The sequence below is a fragment of the Triticum dicoccoides genome, chromosome 1A, assembly GCF_002162155.2.
Source record: "Triticum dicoccoides isolate Atlit2015 ecotype Zavitan chromosome 1A, WEW_v2.0, whole genome shotgun sequence".
NCBI classification, from domain to species: domain Eukaryota; kingdom Viridiplantae; phylum Streptophyta; class Magnoliopsida; order Poales; family Poaceae; genus Triticum; species Triticum dicoccoides.
Genome location: NC_041380.1, coordinates 512698303 through 512719353, shown reverse-complemented (window position 1 = coordinate 512719353; position 21051 = coordinate 512698303). Strand labels below are relative to the sequence as shown.

The following is a 21051-nucleotide window of genomic DNA, read 5'->3' as shown; positions in this document are numbered from 1 at the left end:
TCCTCTTTGGCGCTGCGAATGATGCATTCATAATCCTTGATATATTGAGCTACTACTAGTCTTATTTCACTTGTAAACATCGACCAGAAAGCAACCTTGTTAAAACGTCCCTTTACGCTTTATGTAGTGGTTGGCCTTCTTACCTTCCACGCCTCTAGAAGCTTCTACGAAGCTATGCTTCCGGTAGCTTGCCTGCCAAGCCCCCTATAGGCGAACGGCCGAAGGATGGTCGAAAAGATTATGAGTAGAATCTGTAGGGAAGTCAAGCTAATGCTTGTGCATAAAGTTGGTACAGGTATTGTTGCCCAAAAGTATACATCTGTTTGAAGACAACTCAAGCTAATGTTATGTATAAAGTTAGGTATTGTTGCCCAAAATTATACATCTGGTTGGGAAAAGAAACGACTTTTAACAGTGCGTCGCTTCGATGCAATTCCTCTTGACAGGTAGCTACTTTCTATCATGCCTAAATTCCCCTCTCCTGCTGTTACCAAAATGGTTTGCTATGGACATGCTATCACCTTCGGTATAGTCCTTTGAACAGTTCACGTTTCATTTGTTTTCGGTTTAACTAAATGGTCCTATCAACCTTGTGGTGTTAATTTGATTAAACCTTTTGAATGATTCAGGTTTCATTTGTTTTTGGTTTAAAGAAATGTCCTATTCCTCTGCTTAACTGTCACGGTTGTTTGCTCCAAGTTGATCGCTGCCCCTTGTCTTAAGCCCACATTATTGCCCATTTGTTTAGTGGATGCCATGGGATTGAAATGATGCGATATCTAAGATAATCGCATCTAAATCTAAACCAGTCTGTTCATCTTTTGTCAAGCAGCAAATGCTCGGTTCCTCGGGACCGTGGCGGCATCGGAGAAAACTAATGGCGAGCTTAGTGGCCGTGGGATTTATGCTTGCCTTTGCATTATGCATCCGATTATTATTCCTGAAATTTTAAGAGGTGCTTACAAGCATAAGCTTTGAAATGAATTCCTTGTTGTGATACTAATCAATGGTTGTCTAGTGGCATTCGATTCTTGAGTGCCGCCAGACTGCCAGGTTTACAGAAATCAGCTAAATTACTCCACCAGTGAATGTTCTTTAATAATTGATTGTGTTACTGCTGATCATATTCTCTTGGTTCAACAAAATGATTGATGTTCAACATTTATTTTTTCCTCCTTCGGATCAAGGAGATTACGGCTCACGATTTCATTCGCATGAAACCGCACAAACCGGCAGCACATTGAGCAACACCCCAAATATCTAGCTGGAGCACATTAGGAAAACAAATGATCAATACTTTCTTCCCTATCACAAGATCTACACTCGCTGTTATTCCCTTTTCACCCCCTCCTGATCAGAACATCCTTAGTCAAATACTACTCCCTCCGTTTACAAATACTCTATACGAGATGTTCTAAGTTTTTTCTAAACCAAATATATATAGACATGTTTTAGTGTGTATGTTCACCCATTTCAGTCGGTATGTAGTCCCTATTGAAATATCCTAATCATCTTATACTCCTGTTTGTGAACAGAGGGAGCACTATTAATCTAAGAGGAGCTCTAACTGGCCACATCTTCCTGCTTGGCCATTTAGCTTGGCTAGGGATTACACTGAAGAAGCACCAGACTTGCTACCTAACCATTTACTCTTTTTTTTTTTGACGAAAAGGCTGAGAGCAGCTTTTCACTGATATACGGGGGGGTTAAGAGGAGAATAGTTACAAGCGATGTACAGATCCAACATGCAACACTGGCCAACTCCTACACCAGTACTAGCCCTGATCTAGCGCAATTCCTTAGTCGGGTTCCCTGGGCCTGTTCAGCAAGGAGCACGCCACACGTTTGCCTCCTCAATCATCCTGTCGACTAGTGCGTGTGCCGATGATTGCTGGTTCCGGAAGATTCTAGCGTTGCGTTCATTCCAAGTTGACCACCAGACTAATTGTACCAAGGCACTCCACTTCTTGCTTTGCCCCGCTGGACGCCTAGAGATTGTGCGCTCAGCCCATTGTGACAGGGATTCTGTGGCTGGGCATGGGGCGAGCTCCTGAGGTAGACTGCACCGGCGGAGGACGGCATGCCAAATCTGCAGCGTGAACGGGCATGTAGCCAGCAGGTGAATGGCATCTTCCATTGGTCCGTCACAGAACGAGCAGGTTGCATTATGTGGCCAGCCCTTCTTGGCTAGCACGTCGGCAGTGTTGCAACGTCCAAGCATTGCCAACCACGCAAACAGTTTACACTTGCCAGGCGCGTCTGTGTTTCAGATAAAGTCAGCGAAGCCACTCCTGGTGCATCCTTCAAACTGGATCAGGTATGCCGACCGGGCCGTGTATATCCCGTCGGAGGTCCATCTCCACCGCACCTGGTCATGCGCCGTCGATAGGACAGTGCCGCTGATCCCTTCCCATAGTGCCAAGAACTCTCTGGTTGCCTGTAGCGGTAGGCGTTGCTTGAGGTGTCTCATCCATCTGCCTTCCACAAGCGCTTGGGCGACCGTTAAGTTCTTCCTAGTGCAATGCTCGAACAGCACCGGGAAAGCATGTTGGAGGCAGATACCTTTGAACCATGGTTCCTTCCAGAAGAGTATCCGCTCACCATTGCCAAGCTGGAAGTCGACCGAGGCATTGAAAAGGGCTATGACAGTGCGGTCAATTGGTAGTTGTAGCCCGTCCCAAGCCTTGTTGCCATCGGTCCAGGAGCGCCAGAGCCATCTCATCCGCAATGCCCTACTATGTGCCAGCACGTTGGTGATGCCGAGCTCCTTAGGCCTACAAATAGTTCTCCAGCTAACCAAACACTTGCCCCCCGATGTCGCCTCGGTGCCCTCCCAGAGAAAACCACGCCGCACCCTGTCAATCAGCTTCGCAAGCCAAGTTGGCATGATCAACGCGATCATCTGTAAGATCGGCATGGCCGAGAGCACCGTTTTGACCAGGTCCAATCTCCCGTCCATGGTAAGCAAGACCATCTTCCATCCCTTCATTCTGCAAACTAGCTTGTCACATATTGGTTGGAGGTCATTCTTCTTCAGCTTTGAATCTGTCAGGGGCATGCCGAGGTAGGTGCACGGAAAATGCTTGATCGGGCAGTTCAAGTCTTGAAGCAACTCCTGCAGGTCCATCCCCTCACAGCAGATGGGCGATACGGATGACTTTGCGAGGTTCGTGTGCAAGCCCGTGGCATCGCCGAACAGCCCTAAGACCTGGCTTACGGCAACAATCTCGCGCCGGCAAGGGTTGGTGAACAGCACTGCGTCGTCTGCGTATAGAGATGTCCGGAATGGCAATATTTGGTCTCCCATAGGGCCTAGAATTCCCAGGTTCGCTGCCTTGTCAATTAGAGTTGCTAGGCAGTCCATCACCAAAACGAACAACAGTGGGGAAAGAGGATCGCCCTGCCTGAGGCCCTTCATAAGATCAATCCTTTCGGAGAGCTCACCGTTGACAAGGATTCTCGTGGATGCTGTACTGAGGAGCGCAGCCAGGCAGTTGGTGAACACTCTCCCAAAACCCCTTGCGGTTAGCAGCTCAAGTAGGAACTCCCAGGATACCGTGTCGAAAGCACGTTGGATGTCAAGTTTCAGCATTAGGGCAGGCGTTTTGGATCGCCGAAAGGCCTTGGCCAGGCCGCTGACAAAGCAGAAGTTGTCTTGGATGGCCCTACCTCTGATGAATGCGTTCTGACAAGGTCCAACCAGATCATTCATCCTTCTCTGAAGCCTTGTCGCCAAGATTTTGGTGACCAGCTTGGCGAAGCTACAAACCAGACTGATCGGCCTGTAGTCCTTCATGGTGGCGGCGTCAGCACTCTTTGCAAGGAGGATCATGGTAGCTTGGTTCAGGCGGCGGAGGTGGGTCGTCGTGGTGGTCTGTACTGCCCTGATGGCTGTAGTTAGGTCAGCCTTGATGATGTGCCAGCAGCGTTTGTAAAATAGCCCCGTGAACCCATTGGGTCCAGGAGCTCTATTGCCGTCCAGCTCCGCTATGTTGGCAAGGATTTCCTCTTCGGTGATGGGCGCATCCATGTCACCCAGCTCAATCCGTTCATAACCGAGCCCCTGTAAGTTCAGCCTCCTTGGCCTTGGTTGCTTGGCCCCGAAGATAGGCTCGAAGAAGGAGTGGAAGGCCTTCACCTTGGTTTCCTGATCGGTGACTGTAACCCCGTCCACCTGTAGCTTGGGGATGAAGTTTTTGCGTCTCCGCGCCGTAGCTTTGGCACGGAAGAAGTTAGCTCCTGCATCCCCTTCCTTTATCCCCCTGAACCTCGATTTCTGCCGCCAGATAGCCCTGTCCAGCGCGGCATATCCGAGTCGCTGCATCTTCATGTTGGCCCTGAACTGTCTCTCGTCTGCCGTGAGGGGCCTCTGGTCCATAGCCCTGTCGAGCTGCGCAATGATCTCACTCGTGATGGCCCCCTTGAGCTTGATGTTGTTGCAGAACTTGGCCTGCCAGCGTTGGAGTGCATTGGCCGTGGCCTTGAGCCTGCCGGCGAACTGGCCGACGGGGTCACCGGCCGTAGGCCCCTCCTGCCAAGCGGCACAGACCACCTCCTCGAACCCCTCCAATTTGGTCCAATGGTTCTGGAATCTGAAGCATCGCGCCTGCCGAAAAGCTATCTCACAATTGAGCAATAAAGGGCAGTGGTCCGAGATCTCTGAGGATAGAGCATGCAACATGCAGTCGGGCAGCAGCTCCTCGAATGCTCCATTGATGAGTATACGGTCTAGCTTCACCATTGTTGCTTGATCTTGCTCGCTACTCCATGTGTACCTACGACCATGTAGGTATAGGTCCTTCAGTTGCAACTCGTTAATGAACCTCCTAAATGCTGTGATGCATCGACGGTTGATCCGGGAGTTGTTCTTGTCAGCTGCCCGCGTGATGAGGTTGAAGTCTCCGACTAAGGCTAGGGCAACCCCGGCTGATAGCGAGTTCTGCACCGTATGCCTGAGCTCTTGAAGAAACTGCACCTTCTCGTCCCACTTCTGCGGGCCATATACACCAATGATCCCTAGTTGCTCTCCCTTGGCGTTGCACCCCGTCACAGCCACGGCGTGTGTGAGAATGGTGACACCGGGCAGGGAGTAGTGGTTTCCTTTCCATGCTAGCAGCACGCCCCCTCTGGTGCCCTCAGCGGGTAGGTATGCAAACTCCGAGAACTCATTGCCACATCACTGTGCCACCATAGCTCTATCGATGAATGATAGCTTCGTTTCTTGCAAACAAACTAGGGATACATTGTTGCGATACACCACCTCCTTAACCACAGCTCTCCTAGCTGGGTTGTTCAAACCCCTGACGTTCCAAACTAACCAGTTGTCTTCCATAAGGGAACGAGATCGACTAACATCCGACACAACAGCCTAAGACGACGCCGGAGCCGGCGACGCTGCATTCTTGCCCGCTCTGGCCAGCGCGGAGAGTGCCTCTATCTGGACAGGCAATAGGGGCTCGTCGAAGATCCTCTGGTATTCGGCAAGGCGTAGCTCCACCGCCTCGCCGCGCTCCGGGATGGCGAGCCCGCGCTTGGACATGACAAGGCGACGTGCCTGTGCCATGACGTTCCCTTGAGCCGCAGGGAAGAGGTTCTTCTTGCAGCTCAGGCGGTAGCTGCGCCTTGTGGCCGTCGCCGGCGTCCTTGCCGGGCGGCGTGGACGTCCACGCGGTGCTTTTGGAGCCTGGAGGACGGCCGGTTCGATGGGGGCAGCCACCAGGTCGAGGAAGAGCTCGGTGGCCTGCTCGTGGGTGATGCGGAAGGCAAGCACCCCACCGACAGCCCCACCAGGGCCCACCGCCTCGGCCCCACCCTGTGTGGGACCCCCTCTTCAGCAGCGCTGGCGTGGGCATGCAGATGCGCAGACAACGGTCCATCCACCAGGGTCGGCGCGCCATGCAGAGTAGCGTCCAGGAGGCCAGCGCTAGCGTGGGCATGCATGGGCTTGGTCAGCGGTCCATCCAGCACGGTCGTCGCGCCATGCAGGGCAGCGGACAGGAGGCCGTCCGTGGTGGGCCTCGAGCCGCTCACCCGACCACCCGACAGCGGCCCCACCGCGGTGGACACACAGGAGGGCACTGCGGCCTGCAGATCTGATGCCGCAGGGGTGCAGGCTGCCGCAGTTACCATTGGCGGGGAAGTGGTGGCCCGCACCCCGCTGTCGGCTGCCACCCCAGGCGACAGGGACAGATGGCCCATGCCCACCAGGACAGGGCCCCGCCCGTGTCCGCACGCACCAGCGGTTGGACCACCGAGGCCGGGGCCGGCAGCACCGGGGACCCCACGCATGGGGCGCGCGACGTGACGTCCGCATGCAACGTAGCCGGCTCGGCCACCGCCCCCTCCTCGCGCGGCTCCGCCGCTGCCGCGCCGCCGAGATGGGAGTTGTCGCCGGAGCCCTCATCGGCGTCCACCGGCACGAAGACGGGAGAGGATAGCTCGCGGACGGCCTTGCCATAGATCTCTTCGGGCTGCAACACACCGGGCACCCGCCGGTAGTGGCCGGAGTAGGGTGACCATTCCGGCGGTGGCCCCTCCTTTCAGCCAGCGAGAGGCCGAAACCTGTTTGGGTCCTGGTGACGTCGTCGGGCACCCTGTGCTCCCACAGGTGCGGCAGGTCTTCGGGCGGCGGCGCATCGTCGTCTTCATCGCCCCCATCGCGCCGGACCGCGTACTCCAGGCGGGGAGGATAGTAGGTGACGGAGTCGACGTGGACGAGCACCGGGTAGTGAAGCTTGTTGGGGAGGTGCTCGGTGCAGGCGCAGTTCTCCTCCCCCTCCCCATCGAGCCCAAAGCCGGGCGGGAGAGAGACATGCGCCAGCGGGTCGGAGCAGCGGGTGCGTGGCCAGACGGTGAGCACCGTCTCCGTCGGCACCTCGTCGGGGTCGCCCACCCAGGCCCGGGCGATGAAGTAGGACATGTCGAGCTTGTCGAGGGATTCGATGGCCACCTGGTAGAAGAGGCATTCGGGGAGCAGGTCTTGGGCGGTGTTGAGGCTGAACTCGTGCGGCGGGATGCCCTGGATGAAGAGCCGCATGCTGTACCGGCACTTGACGGATGTCGCGAAGGTCAGCCGGTTCCACCGACGGATCAACAGGGGCGTGCCGTGGGCGTGCACCATATCATGGCCACGCACCAGGTCGAACCACCGGCGATGAGCAAAGCGCACGAAGAACGAGCCCGGCTGCATCAGGGAGACCTAAAGGCCGTTGGTGGGCACATCAGGGAACTCGGCGCGAACCGCCGCCGCGACGTCCGCGGGCACCAACGCTGGCGAGGCCACGGCGATGAACACGAGGGCAGACTCGCGCAGCCGCGTCTCCTTGTCCAGCGCCTCCTGGGTCTCCTCGATCAGGCACACCGTCTTGCGGCAGCGGCGGTTCCCCCTCGCCGGACCGTACGAGAAGCGTGCTGCCATCTCCATGGCAGGCGGAGGGGTGGTAGGGGGGATGTGGTAGGCGGCACGGTTGGTGGAGATGGGGGTGGCGGTGGCGGCGGTGGGAAGACCAACCGAGACAGGATAGGAGCGCGGTCGTGGTTAGGGTGACCTTGCGGGAAAGCGATGCGGGAGGAGACCGGTAGCCGTGAGGGAGGGGGGCGGCGGCGCGGCTCGTCGAGGGAGGAGAGCGGAACGCGAGGAAGGTGGCGAGAAGGGCAGTGGTGGGTGGTATGGCCAAGGGCGAGGCAGTGGATGCACCGGACTTCACTACGACAGGAGGCAACTCTGTGAGAGGAGCTGAGACACCGGAAGCACCTACCATGGAGGTCAGCCTTATAGGTGGAGCTGGTATGAATGCCGCGGCCGACGGTGGTTGAGGATGGTGGAGCAGTAATGGCGTCGGTGCTATTGGCGGGTCGGAGCAGCCCCCCTTTCTTGCCCTTGCGTCGGACCACATGCCACTCCTGTGAAACGGCCACCTGCGAAGCTGCAGGCCTGCCCGCCCCGGCGGGTTCATGGCCGCCCTCACCCACCACCACAATGGATTGAATGTGCGGCCGCGGTGGGGCAGACGGCGCAGGCGGCGCAGGTCTGATGGGCGAGTCGGGGCCGGCGAAGCAGGTCTTGAATGCCCGGAGCAGACCACATCGGCGAACGATGGGGCCGAGGATCCGAGGGCGGAATCCACGTCCGAGAAGGCGACCCTCTCCAAGGAGACGGGGCTGCAAGGAGACATGGCAGGCGGCAGCGAGACAGGGCCGGTGGAGACCTCAGCCGGGTGGCGGAGGCACGGCCGCGCCGTCGGCACAGGGGCCGGCGACGCCGAGGGGTGGGGGGAGAGCACGCTAGGGAGAGAGACCAGCGAATAACCATTTACTCTCTCCGACCAAAATATAAGACGTTTTTGTAGTTCAAATTTAACCGCAAAAATGTCTTATATTTTCATAGAGGTAGTACAAGATTCTTCTACTATCAGACAGGATCACACCGTCACACATCTGCTTTAACCGTTGCCATAATAAACAGCGGTCTGCGCCCCCAACCTTTTGAACCACCCCCAACCATCAGCAAACACAACGCCAACTGTGATATTCATATTGGCAGTTAAATTATAGTCTACTAAACCGACACAAAGACCAAAACCCTGTCCTTTTCCCATTGCCAACTTTATTTCCTACAAAAACTCGTAAAAATATTTCCTACTTTCATCACCCCTCACGAATATTGCATGACTTCGCGCACAAGAATATCGCAGCAAAAAAAGGCACAATTTCTCTGCTAAAAAGCGGAGCATTTGCTCCGGCGAACAAAGAACAGCTTCTTTACTGCTGGTCAAGTGCATGTATGTAACTAGAATGGTGATCGTGCGGAGAGATGTTAACGCCTCCATCCGCATCGACTTATCGTTATCCCAAATTCCTCATCTCCAGAGTGCGGAGTTGGGTTGCGATGCCATTGCACCCCCAACTTTCGGTAGCCAGCTTTAGACACGATCTGCGGAGCAGCTTGCATATCACCATCCTTCTTGTTTTCTCCCCTATCAGGTATCAGGTGGAAGAAGATTTATGACCGCGTCGATGTCAAACCTGTTAAGCAAGAATTTCACGAGGTCAAATTGCTTAGAAAGGGAAACAATTGGTGTGGCACATAATATTTTACAAGAATTTTCCAGTTCTTTGTTGTGCCAAATCATGGTAAAATAGTATGTTATGAGGAAGACCCACCTCAGCAATCAACGCCAACCCAGGCCCTAGGCTAAATCTTGGCTTTCAGGTGGAGCTCGTAGCAGACAGTCTAGTGCCAGTCCTAGCTCATCTAGCATGTATCCCATGTAGGGAACCCCACGATCCATTTTTTTCAGATCTAGTGGAACTAGAGTCAAGACTCAAGAGCACCCACGGATGAAGAAAGGTTACACAACAATTACTCATACAGCACCTATGTGATGAATATTAGTCAGACTCAAACAAAAGAGGAAGAATGACAATATCCAACATAAGTTGGTGCAAGTTTTGGTGTATGTTGTCCTGGAAAGAGAGCATCATCAACTTTTTCCGGAAGAAATAGGTGAACATCAGCAAGTTTGGTGTGATGCTGTTGATCAGTACCATCAAAACCAGGCAGACAAATCCTGATGCACCTAACACCCGAGAAAGTGATAATACATCTGCAATTAACCAGGAGGCGAAATGTGGCACCCCTATGTACAATCTAAAGGGGAATATTGTGCACGAAAGTGACTAATGTTAATCTGATCACCGGAATATGAAAAAGAGAGCAAAATCAAAAGCACTGACCAGGAATTGAAATGCCATATGCTCCAAAGATGCTCCCAACAAAGAATACGGAAGATGTCCCTCTCGACCACCTCAACATAATCTAATTTTAATCACAGATTTCTTTGAAACAAATCTAACCACGTGTCACATAAGAGCACATATACACAAATATAAACGAGGTAAAAAATCTCGAGTGCAAATTTGGCATTAGATACCATATCAGGAACGAACCCTTTCAGGTGCTTCCCCGGTGCCCATGAACTGCAAGAGCATCACATAACCAATAGACCAGAGTAGTTGCTCAACGAGCATCGCTGAACAGTAACTATCAATAAGTGTAAGATAGTCGCCGCCGTGATAGTTTATTTGCAGGCTCAGGCAGCATATATTCTGTGAAAACCACAGAAAGCTGGAGTGCTGCGAGAGGAATATTGAGATTAGGATGTGGGCAAGGAGCATCAGCAAAAAGAAATAAAACTGTGCATCTAGGAGCATTGATGAGAAAGAAAATGCATATGAAAAGCATAGCTCACCGAATTGTGCGTGCAACTTGAGGTTGAACACAGATGCCAAGGACACTGAGAAAAGAATTGATGCCATGGCGCTTGGACGAAGAACCTCCATTCATGAGATAAGTAGCTCATGCAATTGGGATGGCTATTCATGATTGATTCCAATTGGATTTGTACTTTACTTTATATATGCCTCCAACGACCAATTTACAAAGGATGATTGGAAAAGGAACAAATCATGTACTAGTGTACACTTCTGGGAAAAAGGATAAGAGAGTAAGGAACTTCAGTTTTATTGACAACGGAAAGATTCTTAGACCAAAGCAGTTTTTCTTGTTTACCATAAAAACACATAAAACCCTTTACTTCCAGTGAAGACACCAATTTTTTTGATGCCTTCCATTCCCCCCTACCAGCTGCATCAGATTCATTTATTTTCCTATAACATTATCTGGTTAACGAGGTCAATTCACTGTGTGTACTCCTCCATTAGAATTTTATGTAGTACCCCTCCATCAGAAAAGGCTCTAGACTGGCAAAGATCCAGAGGCAACTAAGCGTCAAAGAGGTTCACAGACGCTAGAGCAGAAAGCTTCAGGTCATATATAACCTACAGTTCTAAATAGCTGCCAGGACCAGTCTCTTACAACTGAATATGCTCCCACAAGCTGATGCTGCTTTGCAAAAGATGGAAGAGCAAAGGATGATGCTTTGGATTCTTCTTTTGATAACCTCTTTACATGTTGATAGCAAGACTGCCCACCCTCCAGTTCAAACAGTATGCAAAACCTGACAGGTTACCTATAAGGAAAATAAACTGAAGCAAGTATCTCGAAAAAAATAGATAGTAAATTGACATACCATGCTACACATACGTGCACAGTCATCAGCACATAGGAGTAAACACAGTAAATTTGTGAATGGGGAAATAAATCTGTGGTATTATCATAAACATCATAATACAGAGCAAACGTTCTCCAACTAAAACCTATGAGAGCCTTACTGTTTCGAAGGGAGAAGAAAGATGAAGCATAAAAAGAAAGTTATGTTACAAACTTACCGTTCCCAATGAGTAGCTAAAGGAAGACCTTACTGGAAGGGTTAGTGGAATCAGTGATAGTAAAGCATAAAGAGGGATATTCCTGATGGTTCATTCCTTTAAGTGCAGAAGACCATTAAACCGTTGCAGCTGAAAATGTCTCACTGGTGGTCCCAAGTGTCGACATATACCACTGGCACAGTTCTAATGAGGTGCCACTTCAATCAATTGAATCACACATAGAGAACTGGTGCATAAGTACAGAAGGCACAAAGGGAGGGACCAGGGGGGTATTTCGAACTCTATAACTTGTGTTCCTTTTTATCCTTACCCTTTATTACTCATGGCATGATACATGAGGATAACTCATGCCTTTTCTATCAGTATCCCAAAGAAATAAAAATGAAGGAATGAAGGCAAATTGATGAAATGCGGATAAATTTGACAAACTTGACTGCAGGAAGAGAACAAAACCAGATCGTTAGAGCTGCAGAACACATCTCCCGATGAACCAAACATGAATTTATTGTATTGAACCCATATTATATTTTATAAGTAATCGGGAGGGAGGGAGGGAGGAAACATAGCGCCTACTTCTGCTTAGAAGTTAGAACTCACATCTAACTTTTCAGTGACTTGGTTAGAAGAATGATTGCTATAAGGCAGCTGCCTATGTTAGCAAAAAGTACTGAAATGATGAAGGTTGTGTAGCACATACAGGATCATAGCACATAAGTGTTGTTGTTTGACTAGTGATGATTAAAAGCAAAGTGGTCTGGTTCAAATGGAGCTTATCCCATGTAAAGAGCATAAGCCAGTAGGTCCATACTTTTCTGGACTACAATGAGAATATGTACCAATCTCAGGAAAGGACACTGATGGAACTTGTGCTTGTTCATATTCTATCCACTTTACAGTAGTACAAAGGACAGAATAAATTGACAGAAAAATTGTGCTTCTGTGTGTAAGATGTCACTCTCCAAGAAGGCAACAAGTATCAGCAATGAAAAAAAAACTTAATTGATTCATTTAAACAAAGATGCACATACTGCATTCCTCTAAGAGCATTAAAATCATTAATCACATAACATGAACCAGCAACACTAAACTAAATACTAGTAACGAAGGTAACAGAGAAGTTGCACAAATATTTCCATCTCGGCAAAATGAGTGATTCGGAAAGGTATCTTTCACGCTCCAAGCAGATATAGCAGATAATATGCCAAAAAATAACATTCCAGAAAGACAAATTGCTCCAGTTGTAGGTATTTATTCTGTACATATACCTTCTACTGATCTAATGAGTAAATATGCAGCTGAAGTTTCCATACAGAAATGCAGAGAAAGCTAAAGGACTAGTTTCATTACTGAGGGGTACAAGGTTGATGTTACTCAGCTGTCACAGGTTGCTATTAGTACTGATATTTTGATTTTGGTTATTATTTCCAAGAATAACTGAGGACAGCATCTTCTGTCAGTTGGGTTAAAGATTGTTCTTCTGCTGTTTGTTCTAAGATGCTAGATTCTATGTTTCCCCATATAAGGAGCCCCTCACAGGGCATTCCTTATCAACCTGAGAAGACCAAAAGGGTATCAACAGGCTTAAGCTCACACGGAGAACAAGACTGGTATTCGTCTTGTCAGTAGGGAAATACTCAATACACAGTTTCAACGTGCAACAGCAAAGAGGAAGGAAGCGACTGCAGAACAAGTAAGAAGTTGGTTAGATCTTTAAGCCCTCCAAATTTCTGTTGTTCTAAAAATTTCTGTCCATTCTACAGCAGAAGATGTATCACCAACATCAGGGCCCTAGTGAGCTCTTCACTACTAGGACGACCTTTCCCATGGAGAGGCATCTGTTTCTGCACGGAGGAAGTACGCAAGGAGATTCTGGGCTAGTTCTCTCAACCGATGCAAAACCAAGGCTCAAATGGACACCCGAGTTACATCAGCGATTTGTAGACGCGGTCAATCAATTGGGTGGAGCAGAGAGTTAGTATACATCTATATGTTTCTTATCTACTCATTGTACAGAAGTCCGCTGAATTCTTACACTCATGTTTATCACGCAGAAGCTACTCCAAAAACAGTCATGAGGCTTATGGGCATTCCAGGACTCACCTTGTATCATCTGAAAAGCCACCTCCAGGTACATGATAATCATAAATTCTCATGTTAAAAATGGCGCCCATAACTGCAGTCAAGTCAGAATTTCTTTGATGTTTCAGAAATACAGGCTCAGTAAGAACCTCCAAGCTCAAGTTAACGTCGGGACAAACAAGAACAGTAAGCCCAAGTTTAACTTCTATAGTTCCATCTTTACCATTATAATATATCTGTATAATGACACACAGGCCATGAAATTTTGCAGCCATAGGATGTGCAATTGCAGCTGATGGCATGCCCGGAACAAGTGTGCCAGAGATGATCAATACAAATGCCATTCCACAGCCAGAGAAGTAAGGAAACTGGCCATGCAATTCAGAATTGTATTTCATGTGAATATGAAGTACTAATCTCTCTTACTGGGTGACAGAACTATGCAAATTGGTGAAGCCCTACAGATGCAAATCGAGGTGCAGAGACAATTAAACGAACAACTTGAGGTGAGGTACTGAAACTACTTGTGTAATAAGCTCTTAACCAAGACAATTCATTAGATGCACACAGTAGATGGAAATCAAGATAACCTGAATCCTTATTTGACTGATAATGTATTCTAAATCCTTATTTGACACCTTTGAACGCTGCGCTTCCTCCAGGGATGGCCCCATAAAACGAATACAGTCTAGCAATTAAAGAACCAAAAGAGCGAAAAAGCAATTTGGCACCACTCATTAAATTCAGATGCTTAATACCTTCTTCTAATGTAGCAATGAACTTTGTCAAATTCCAGCTAAGTAACAGACCATGCATGGAGTGACTAAAACATATCCATCAGTGCAGTGGTTCTAACCTGAAATTAAATTGGCAACAGGTACAACGGCATCTGCAACTACGGATAGAAGCCCAAGGGAAGTATCTGCAGGCAGTTCTAGAGCAGGCACAAGAGAGCCTTGGAAAACAGAATTCGGGTCCTGCAAACCTGGAAGATGCAAAGATGAAAATATCAGAACTAGTCTCACAAGTATCAAATGAATGTTTCGGCAGTGGAGTTACAGAGATAAAAGAAAGTTCAAGTATGCACAGACTAGAGCCGAGGCAAATCCAGTTCATGGAAAGTTCAACCAATAACTGTTTGACTGCAGCCGGAGGATTCATCAATGAGCATAGACTACACAGCCATGGAATGCTCAAAGCATATGATGATAGTTCAATATTTTGCAGAAAGCACTCTCCTGACCATGAGTATCAGTTTTCCCTTAATAGAAGCCTAAGCGAGCGTAAGATGGGTCATTTGCAAAATGTGAATGAGTACCACAAAGCAGAGTTTGGAAGTGAAAGTGACATGGAGATTCAACAGGAATATACTACACCTCAAAAGAATGGCAGAGGCAGCACCGCCAGTTCGGCCTCAGGAAGCAAAGAAAGAGATGCAGACAGACTATATCTTGAAGAAGCAAACTGCAAGAGACAAGCGGTTGAACATTCCGGTTTTGAGCATCCAAGTTCTGGGAAGAAAATTGATCTGAACACTCAAAACACTGATGATGGTGATCAAGGGTATAGGCATTTTGATTTAAATGGCTTCAGCTGGAGCTGAATTGTTAATGATATGCAATATGATTGAAGAGAAGAAATGAGCATACAAATAATTTTTCCTGGCATTTTGAACACCATTATTTGGTGATTAAACTGTGTAGGTTAAGAAAAAAATACTAGTACACCAGAGTTCAACCATTGAGTATAGAAACTGAGATGTTATAGCTCAGCAGTTTAAATCTCTATTTCGAGAGGTTTAATACATATGAATAGGATATCAAATCTGTATAATAAAAAAAGGAATAGGGATGAAATATAGGAATAGAATGCAGAAGGCAAAGATAGCTAGAGAACCACCAACCGAGTAAGCGTCACACTTAATACAGGTAAACCATGGTGAGAAATACTCATCCATGTATATAATACAATTTCTCGGAATTTAAGCAGTAAGAATAGCAGGGACTACCAGAACCTTACCCTACCAAATAACACCGTTAAATCAATTTAGTAACAGAAGCTATCCCTGCCATTATGCGGATACTTTCAGCTCAACACAGCTTAAAACAAAACCAAACAGTTTATCGATTGATGCAGACTTCACGAACACAACTGACATCTCAGAGAAGCATGTGTAGAATAAAGATGGAAGTAATTCGTCCGCAGTCATCTCTGCACATCGTTCAACCAGCATATAAACTGATGCATCTATTCATCCACACAACGCAAACGATTTTTGAGGTAAAGTCCATCGCAGCACTTATTTGCATACGATCAGCATCAGGCAAGGCAAGAGTCATTTATAGCATAATAATTCGATTAAAAACTGCAAATGGAAGAGCAAAGCTATGTATAATCTTGGGGGGTGATGTGCATCACAAGTCATATAAGAAGACATGTATCTATTCCTTTGTTCCTCTCCTTATTCTCATCTATACTTGCCACAAGAGCAAGAGCACTGTATTATAGAGTATGGAATAATAACTAGAAAACTAGTTTATTATGGAGAGCAGTGAGCGCCGGTGTCATCCACTCATCGCTGCTACTACTACTACTTCTTGATCCGGCGCACCTTCTTGGCGCCCCAGACCTCCATCCTGCCCTTGGCGCAGCCGCAGGGGGAGCGGAAGATGAGCACGGAGCGGCCGTTGGGGGGCGCCATCTTCCGGAGCTCCGCCTCGAGCTCCCGGTGCTCCTCGCCGAGCTCGACGAGGCGCGCGGCGGAGCCGGCGGCCGCGAGGAGCGTCTTGGCGTGGCCGCCGGGCGGCAGCAGCCGGCCGCTCCCGCGCACGCACTCCTCCGTCTCGAGCTGGATGTCGAACTCGACGGCCTTGCGCAGGCCGCGGCAGCGGGGCCGGCCGCACTTGCGCGCGTGGTGGCCGGCCGCCTCCCACGCGAGCAGGCCCGCCACGGCCGCCACGGCCGCGCCGGCGCCCGCCGCGAAGGCGACGTACGAGTAGGGCTCCTCCGGGTACTGCCGCACCAGGTCGGCGGCCTCGCGCGCCAGCAGCCTGGCGTAGGGCGCGGCCAGGAAGGCGAGCGCGCCGAGCACGGCGAGCAGGGCGAGCGCGTCGAGCGCGGCGGTCGGGGGCGGGTTGTCGCAGAGCGAGGTGAAGAGCCTTCCCCGCGACGATGGCGACGAGGAGGAGGAGGCCGCGCGGCGGGGGCGGGCGCACGGCGAGGGCGAGGCGCGGCGGCGGTGCTCGAAGGCGCGGAGGAACTCGATGAGGCTGCGGCAGTCGGCCATGGCGAGGCGCGGCGGATCGGGATCTAGGCGCGGGGGCGCCGGTGCGGGGTGGGCGGGCTAGCCGCGAGCCCGAGCGTCGCGTCGCGTGTGCGGGCGGGGGTCCGATCGGTGGGTATTTTTGACCCGGTTGGTGGGCGGCTCGCCGTCGCGTCGCGCGAGTGACGTGTGGCGTCAGGGAAGGCTGGCGGAAGGAGCCGGGCCGTCGCTTCGCTTGCTTTCTCTTCTTCTTCTTTTTCCTACGTTGCGGGGGAGGTTGCGCGTCACATGCTTCACACGGCGTTCTTTTCTTGTCATCTTTTTCTTTTTCGCCCGCTTGCTTTTTTGTGCGACCCGTTTCAGCTTTCAGGTGCAGGCAGGCTCGCCGCGCTCTTGGACTCGTTCGACTGTTGAATCGCCTTTATTTACTGGACCGGTTCAACCGGATGACGATGTCAACAAATAAGTTCGATTGGAGGGCTTACCGATATTTTTTGTAAGATAATAACTCGACCTTCGTTGTTGCGTATTCTTCTTCTTCTTTGCGGTTGGACCTTTGGTGGGGTATAAAGGGTCTTTGTGTTTACAAGACTGGACGCGAGAGTCACACGTCGCATGACCGTGCGACAAAGCGCACGTCACACCAGCAAATATGTCATTAAATCGATTTTCCTATTGCCAATTTCTAGATAGACTACCGTGTAGTCGGGTCGTCTCCAACGCCGACCCTCAAACCCCTCGTAATCGTCTGAACCGTGCGGTTGGTTGGGACGTGTTTTGCCATCCAACGCGAATATGTATTGGTCTGCAGGATGGCCCGGGCGTCTTTTTCCCACAAACCGGAGACAAAGTTGGGGAGCGGGGTTATGGGTGTCTGGACCGTTGACATGTCCGCGTCTGGCAACTGTGGCCCACCCAAAACCCTCCTCATTCACCCACGTGCTTTCCAGCCCGACGCCAACAGCTCACATTGCTGTCGACCCAGACCGGACGCGGCCTCGCACTGCCGGCATTGGAGTAGGGCGTCGGCTGAGAGAGCGCCGCTTGTTGCACGCCCGGCCGAGCAGCCTCCTCGTCGCATTCAAACGGCTAAACACTGCCTACCTACCTCCACATGCGCGTATGCCAAGAAACCTACTTCGGCCACACGTCCGTTCGCCCGCCGACGCGTTGAAAGTGCTAGTGATCGACTAGAGGGGGGGTGAATAGGCGATTTTTATGAAAGTCTTCAAAACATAGAAGTTCGAAGACAAACGATAGAAATGAACATATTACCATGTAGCGGAAGGTAGACTACACTAGACAAACCATAGTCAAGTATTCAATGAGGTGAAAGCATAATGACTAATAGCAGCTAGGCAGTAAGATCAGGTAGGAAGATATTGTGAAGCCAATCAGAACAAGTAGTCACTCAGTGAAGACAAAAGATAATACAATCATACAATGACTTCACAAGGACCAACAGTAAGCAAAGGGAAGGGAAGGATGAAACCAGTGACTCGTTGAAGATAATGATTTGTTGGACCAGTTCCAGTTGCTGTGACAACTGTATGTCTGGTTAGGGCGGCTAGGTATTTAAACCTGAGGACACACAGTCCCGGACACCCAGTCCTGAACACGCAGCTCATGACACTCAGTCCTCACCGTATTCCCCTTGAGCAAAGGTCACATAGACCTCGCTCAATCACTCTGGTAAGTCTTCAAGGTAGACTTTCAAACATTCACAGACTTCGTTCACCGGCGATCCACAATGACTCTTGGATGCTCAGAACGCGACGCCTAACCGGCTGGAGGATTCACAGTCCTCAAGTGTAATAAGTCTTCAGATCACACAGACAGGAAGACTTAAGTGATGCCTAACACTCTTTGGCTCTGGGTGTTTAGGGCTTTATCCTCGCAAGGAATCCTCTCTCAAAGGCTTCGAGGTGGGTTGCTCTCAAACGACAAAAGTCGTACTCTAACTCTGAGCAGCCAACCGTTTATGGTTGTAGGGGGTGGGCTATTTATAGCCACTAGGCAACCCGACCTGATTTGTCCGAAATGATCCTGGGTCACTAAGGAACTGACACGTGTTCCAACGGTCAGATTTCAAACACACACGGCAACTTTACTTGGGCTACAAGCAAAGCTGACTTATCCAACTCTGGACAAGATTTGCTCTCATAGTTTTCACTCGAAGACATAGGATTTTGGTTAAGCATCACTTCAGTCATTCTGACTGGTTCTCTTGGACCCCACTTAACAGTACGGTGGTTCCTATGACTCAACAAAGAAAAACACAGAACGACGAAACTGCTAAGTCTTCGCGCTCCATAGTCTTCACGCGATGTCTTCTCTTGTCATAGTCTTCAATGTGAATGTCTTCATATACCACCTTTGACTTCAATGTCTTCATACATTTTTAGGGGTCATCTCTGGTAGGAAAACCGAATCAATGAGGGACTTCTACCTGTGTTATCCTGCAATTCTCACAAACACATTAGTCCCTCAACTAGGTTTGTCGTCAATACGCCAAAACCAACTAGGGGTGGCACTAGATGCACTTACACGCGCATCAAACACAACGCCATTTGGCTCCTTGCATCTGCCGCTGTTTAAATGAGGACAAACATCGGGCAAGAACCGCACCACACCTCCGCTTATCATCTCCTCCTTACACCATATTCTCCACACTCTCTTGGCATCTGACGAGTAGGAAGAGGTGTTCTCCGACATAAAAAGGCGGCTGGGTGGCTCACTGGATACGAGTGTCAGTGTCAAAATCGGCGGATCTCGGGTAGCAGGTCCCGAACTGTGCGTCTAAGGTCGATGGTAACGGGAGGCAGGGGACACGATGTTTTACCCAGGTTCGGGCCCTCATGATGGAGGTAATACCCTACGTCCTGCTTGATTGATATTGATGAGTATGTGGATTACAAGAGTTGATCTACCACAAGATTGTTGTGGCTAAAACCCTAGAAGTCTAGCCTGTATGATTATGATCGCCTCTACGGACTAAATCCTCTGGTTTATATAGACACCGAAGGGGACTAGGGTTGTACAAAGTCGGTTATAGAGAAAGGAATCTTCATATCTGAACGTCAGGCTTGCCATCCACACCAAGGAGAGTCCCATCCGGACACGAGAGAGAGAGTCTTCTGTCTTGTATCTTTACGGCCCATCAGTCCGGCCCATGTCCAATAGGTCGGACACCCGAGGACCCCTTAATCCAGGACTCCCTCGGTAGCCCCTGAACCATACTTCAATGACGAGGTGTCCGACGCGTAGATTGTCTTCGGCATTGCAAGGCGGGTTCCTTCTCCGATCACTTCAAAGTACCTGACTTAAAGAGTTGTATTCGGCATTTCATTTAATGTCGCACCCATCGGCTTCTGTGCCTCCACACCTTCTGCTTCCACGTGTCGAGCGAATAGGAAAGGTCGGGGTATTTTTTGCACATAACCCCCGGCCACGTAAGAAATGCCTCTATTTAAAGGGATTGGATCCCAGCGGAAAATCCTCAGAGTCTTGTCAGGGGAAACCATTCAACATGGCTAGCGTTCCCAGTTCGTCCTCCCGCCCACACGGCTCCGAAAAAGGTGTTTGGGAGAGATTTTCTGTATCCCATAAGCAGTTGGTTAAGCTCCAAACACAAGGATTCCTTCCCCCCACGGATCTGGTCCCTGTTCGAGCAGGATTAAGCTCCTTCACAGGCGAAGTTCTGACGGAAAATTTCCCCAATCCAACAGGGGGAATAGATGTGCTTCGTATCCTACTTGTTGAGAGGCGTCGGGTTTCCAATCCACCCTTTCCTCTGTGGACTCCTGGAGTATTACGGCCTCCAACTGCACAACCTCACGCCGACTCGTATCAGTACTACACTCACTGTTATTCCCTTTTCACCCCCTCTTGATCAGGACATCCTTAGTCAAATACTACTCCCTCCGTCGCTTGCTTTCTCTTCTTCTTTTTTCCTCTGTTGCGGGGAAGGTTGCGCGTCACATGCTTCACACGGCATTCTTTTTTATCTTTTCTTTTTCGCCACTTGCTTTTTTATGCGACCAGTTTCAGGTGCAGGCAGGCTCGCCATGCTGTTGGACTCGTTCGACTGTTGAATCATCTTTATTTACCAGACCGGTTCAACCGGAGGACAATGTCAAAAAATAAGTTCGATTGGAGAGCTTACCGATATTATAAGATAACTCCACCTTCGTTGTTGCATATTCTTCTTTTTACGGTTGGACCTTTGTTGGGTTAAAGGGTCTTTGTGTTTACAAGACTGGACGCAAGAGTCACACGTTGCATGACCATACAACAAGCGCACGTCACAACCCCCTCAAACTGTCTGTAATCGTCTGGACCGTGTGGTCCAGATGTTTTTTGCCATCCAACGCGGACATATGTTGGTCTGCAGGCTAATCCGGACGTGTTTTCTCACGCAA

The 21051-nt window shown here is 49.8% G+C and overlaps 2 protein-coding genes and 1 long non-coding RNA gene across 4 annotated transcripts; 1 reads left to right on the top strand and 2 right to left on the bottom strand.

Moving 5' to 3' along the window:
• Nucleotides 1-8521: 8521 nt before the first annotated feature.
• On the bottom strand, nt 8522-12655 carry LOC119284431. Its single transcript, XR_005139091.1, has 3 exons — nt 10251-12655; nt 9163-10134; nt 8522-9024 (listed from the first exon to the last, which is right to left on the bottom strand). It is a non-coding gene; the product is annotated as an uncharacterized LOC119284431 (long non-coding RNA).
• A 174-nt stretch (nt 12656-12829) lies between these two features.
• On the top strand, nt 12830-15035 carry LOC119284414 (myb-related protein 2-like). Of its 2 annotated transcripts, none has more exons than XM_037563546.1 (7): nt 12830-12979; nt 13050-13260; nt 13341-13417; nt 13497-13554; nt 13640-13727; nt 13805-13874; nt 14246-15035. In XM_037563546.1, the coding sequence occupies exons 2-7, from the start codon at nt 13056-13058 to the stop codon at nt 14969-14971; spliced, it is 1224 nt and encodes a 407-aa protein (XP_037419443.1). In that variant the 5' UTR covers nt 12830-12979; nt 13050-13055; the 3' UTR covers nt 14972-15035. The 2 variants fall into 2 exon arrangements, with proteins under 2 accessions (XP_037419443.1, XP_037419448.1); XM_037563551.1 differs by having other exon boundaries at nt 12835-12979; nt 13053-13260.
• A 671-nt stretch (nt 15036-15706) lies between these two features.
• LOC119284403 (uncharacterized protein At5g19025-like) lies at nt 15707-17120 on the bottom strand. The gene has a single exon (XM_037563539.1). The coding sequence runs from the start codon at nt 16652-16654 to the stop codon at nt 15959-15961; it is 696 nt and encodes a 231-aa protein (XP_037419436.1). The 5' UTR covers nt 16655-17120; the 3' UTR covers nt 15707-15958.
• Nucleotides 17121-21051: the final 3931 nt, after the last annotated feature.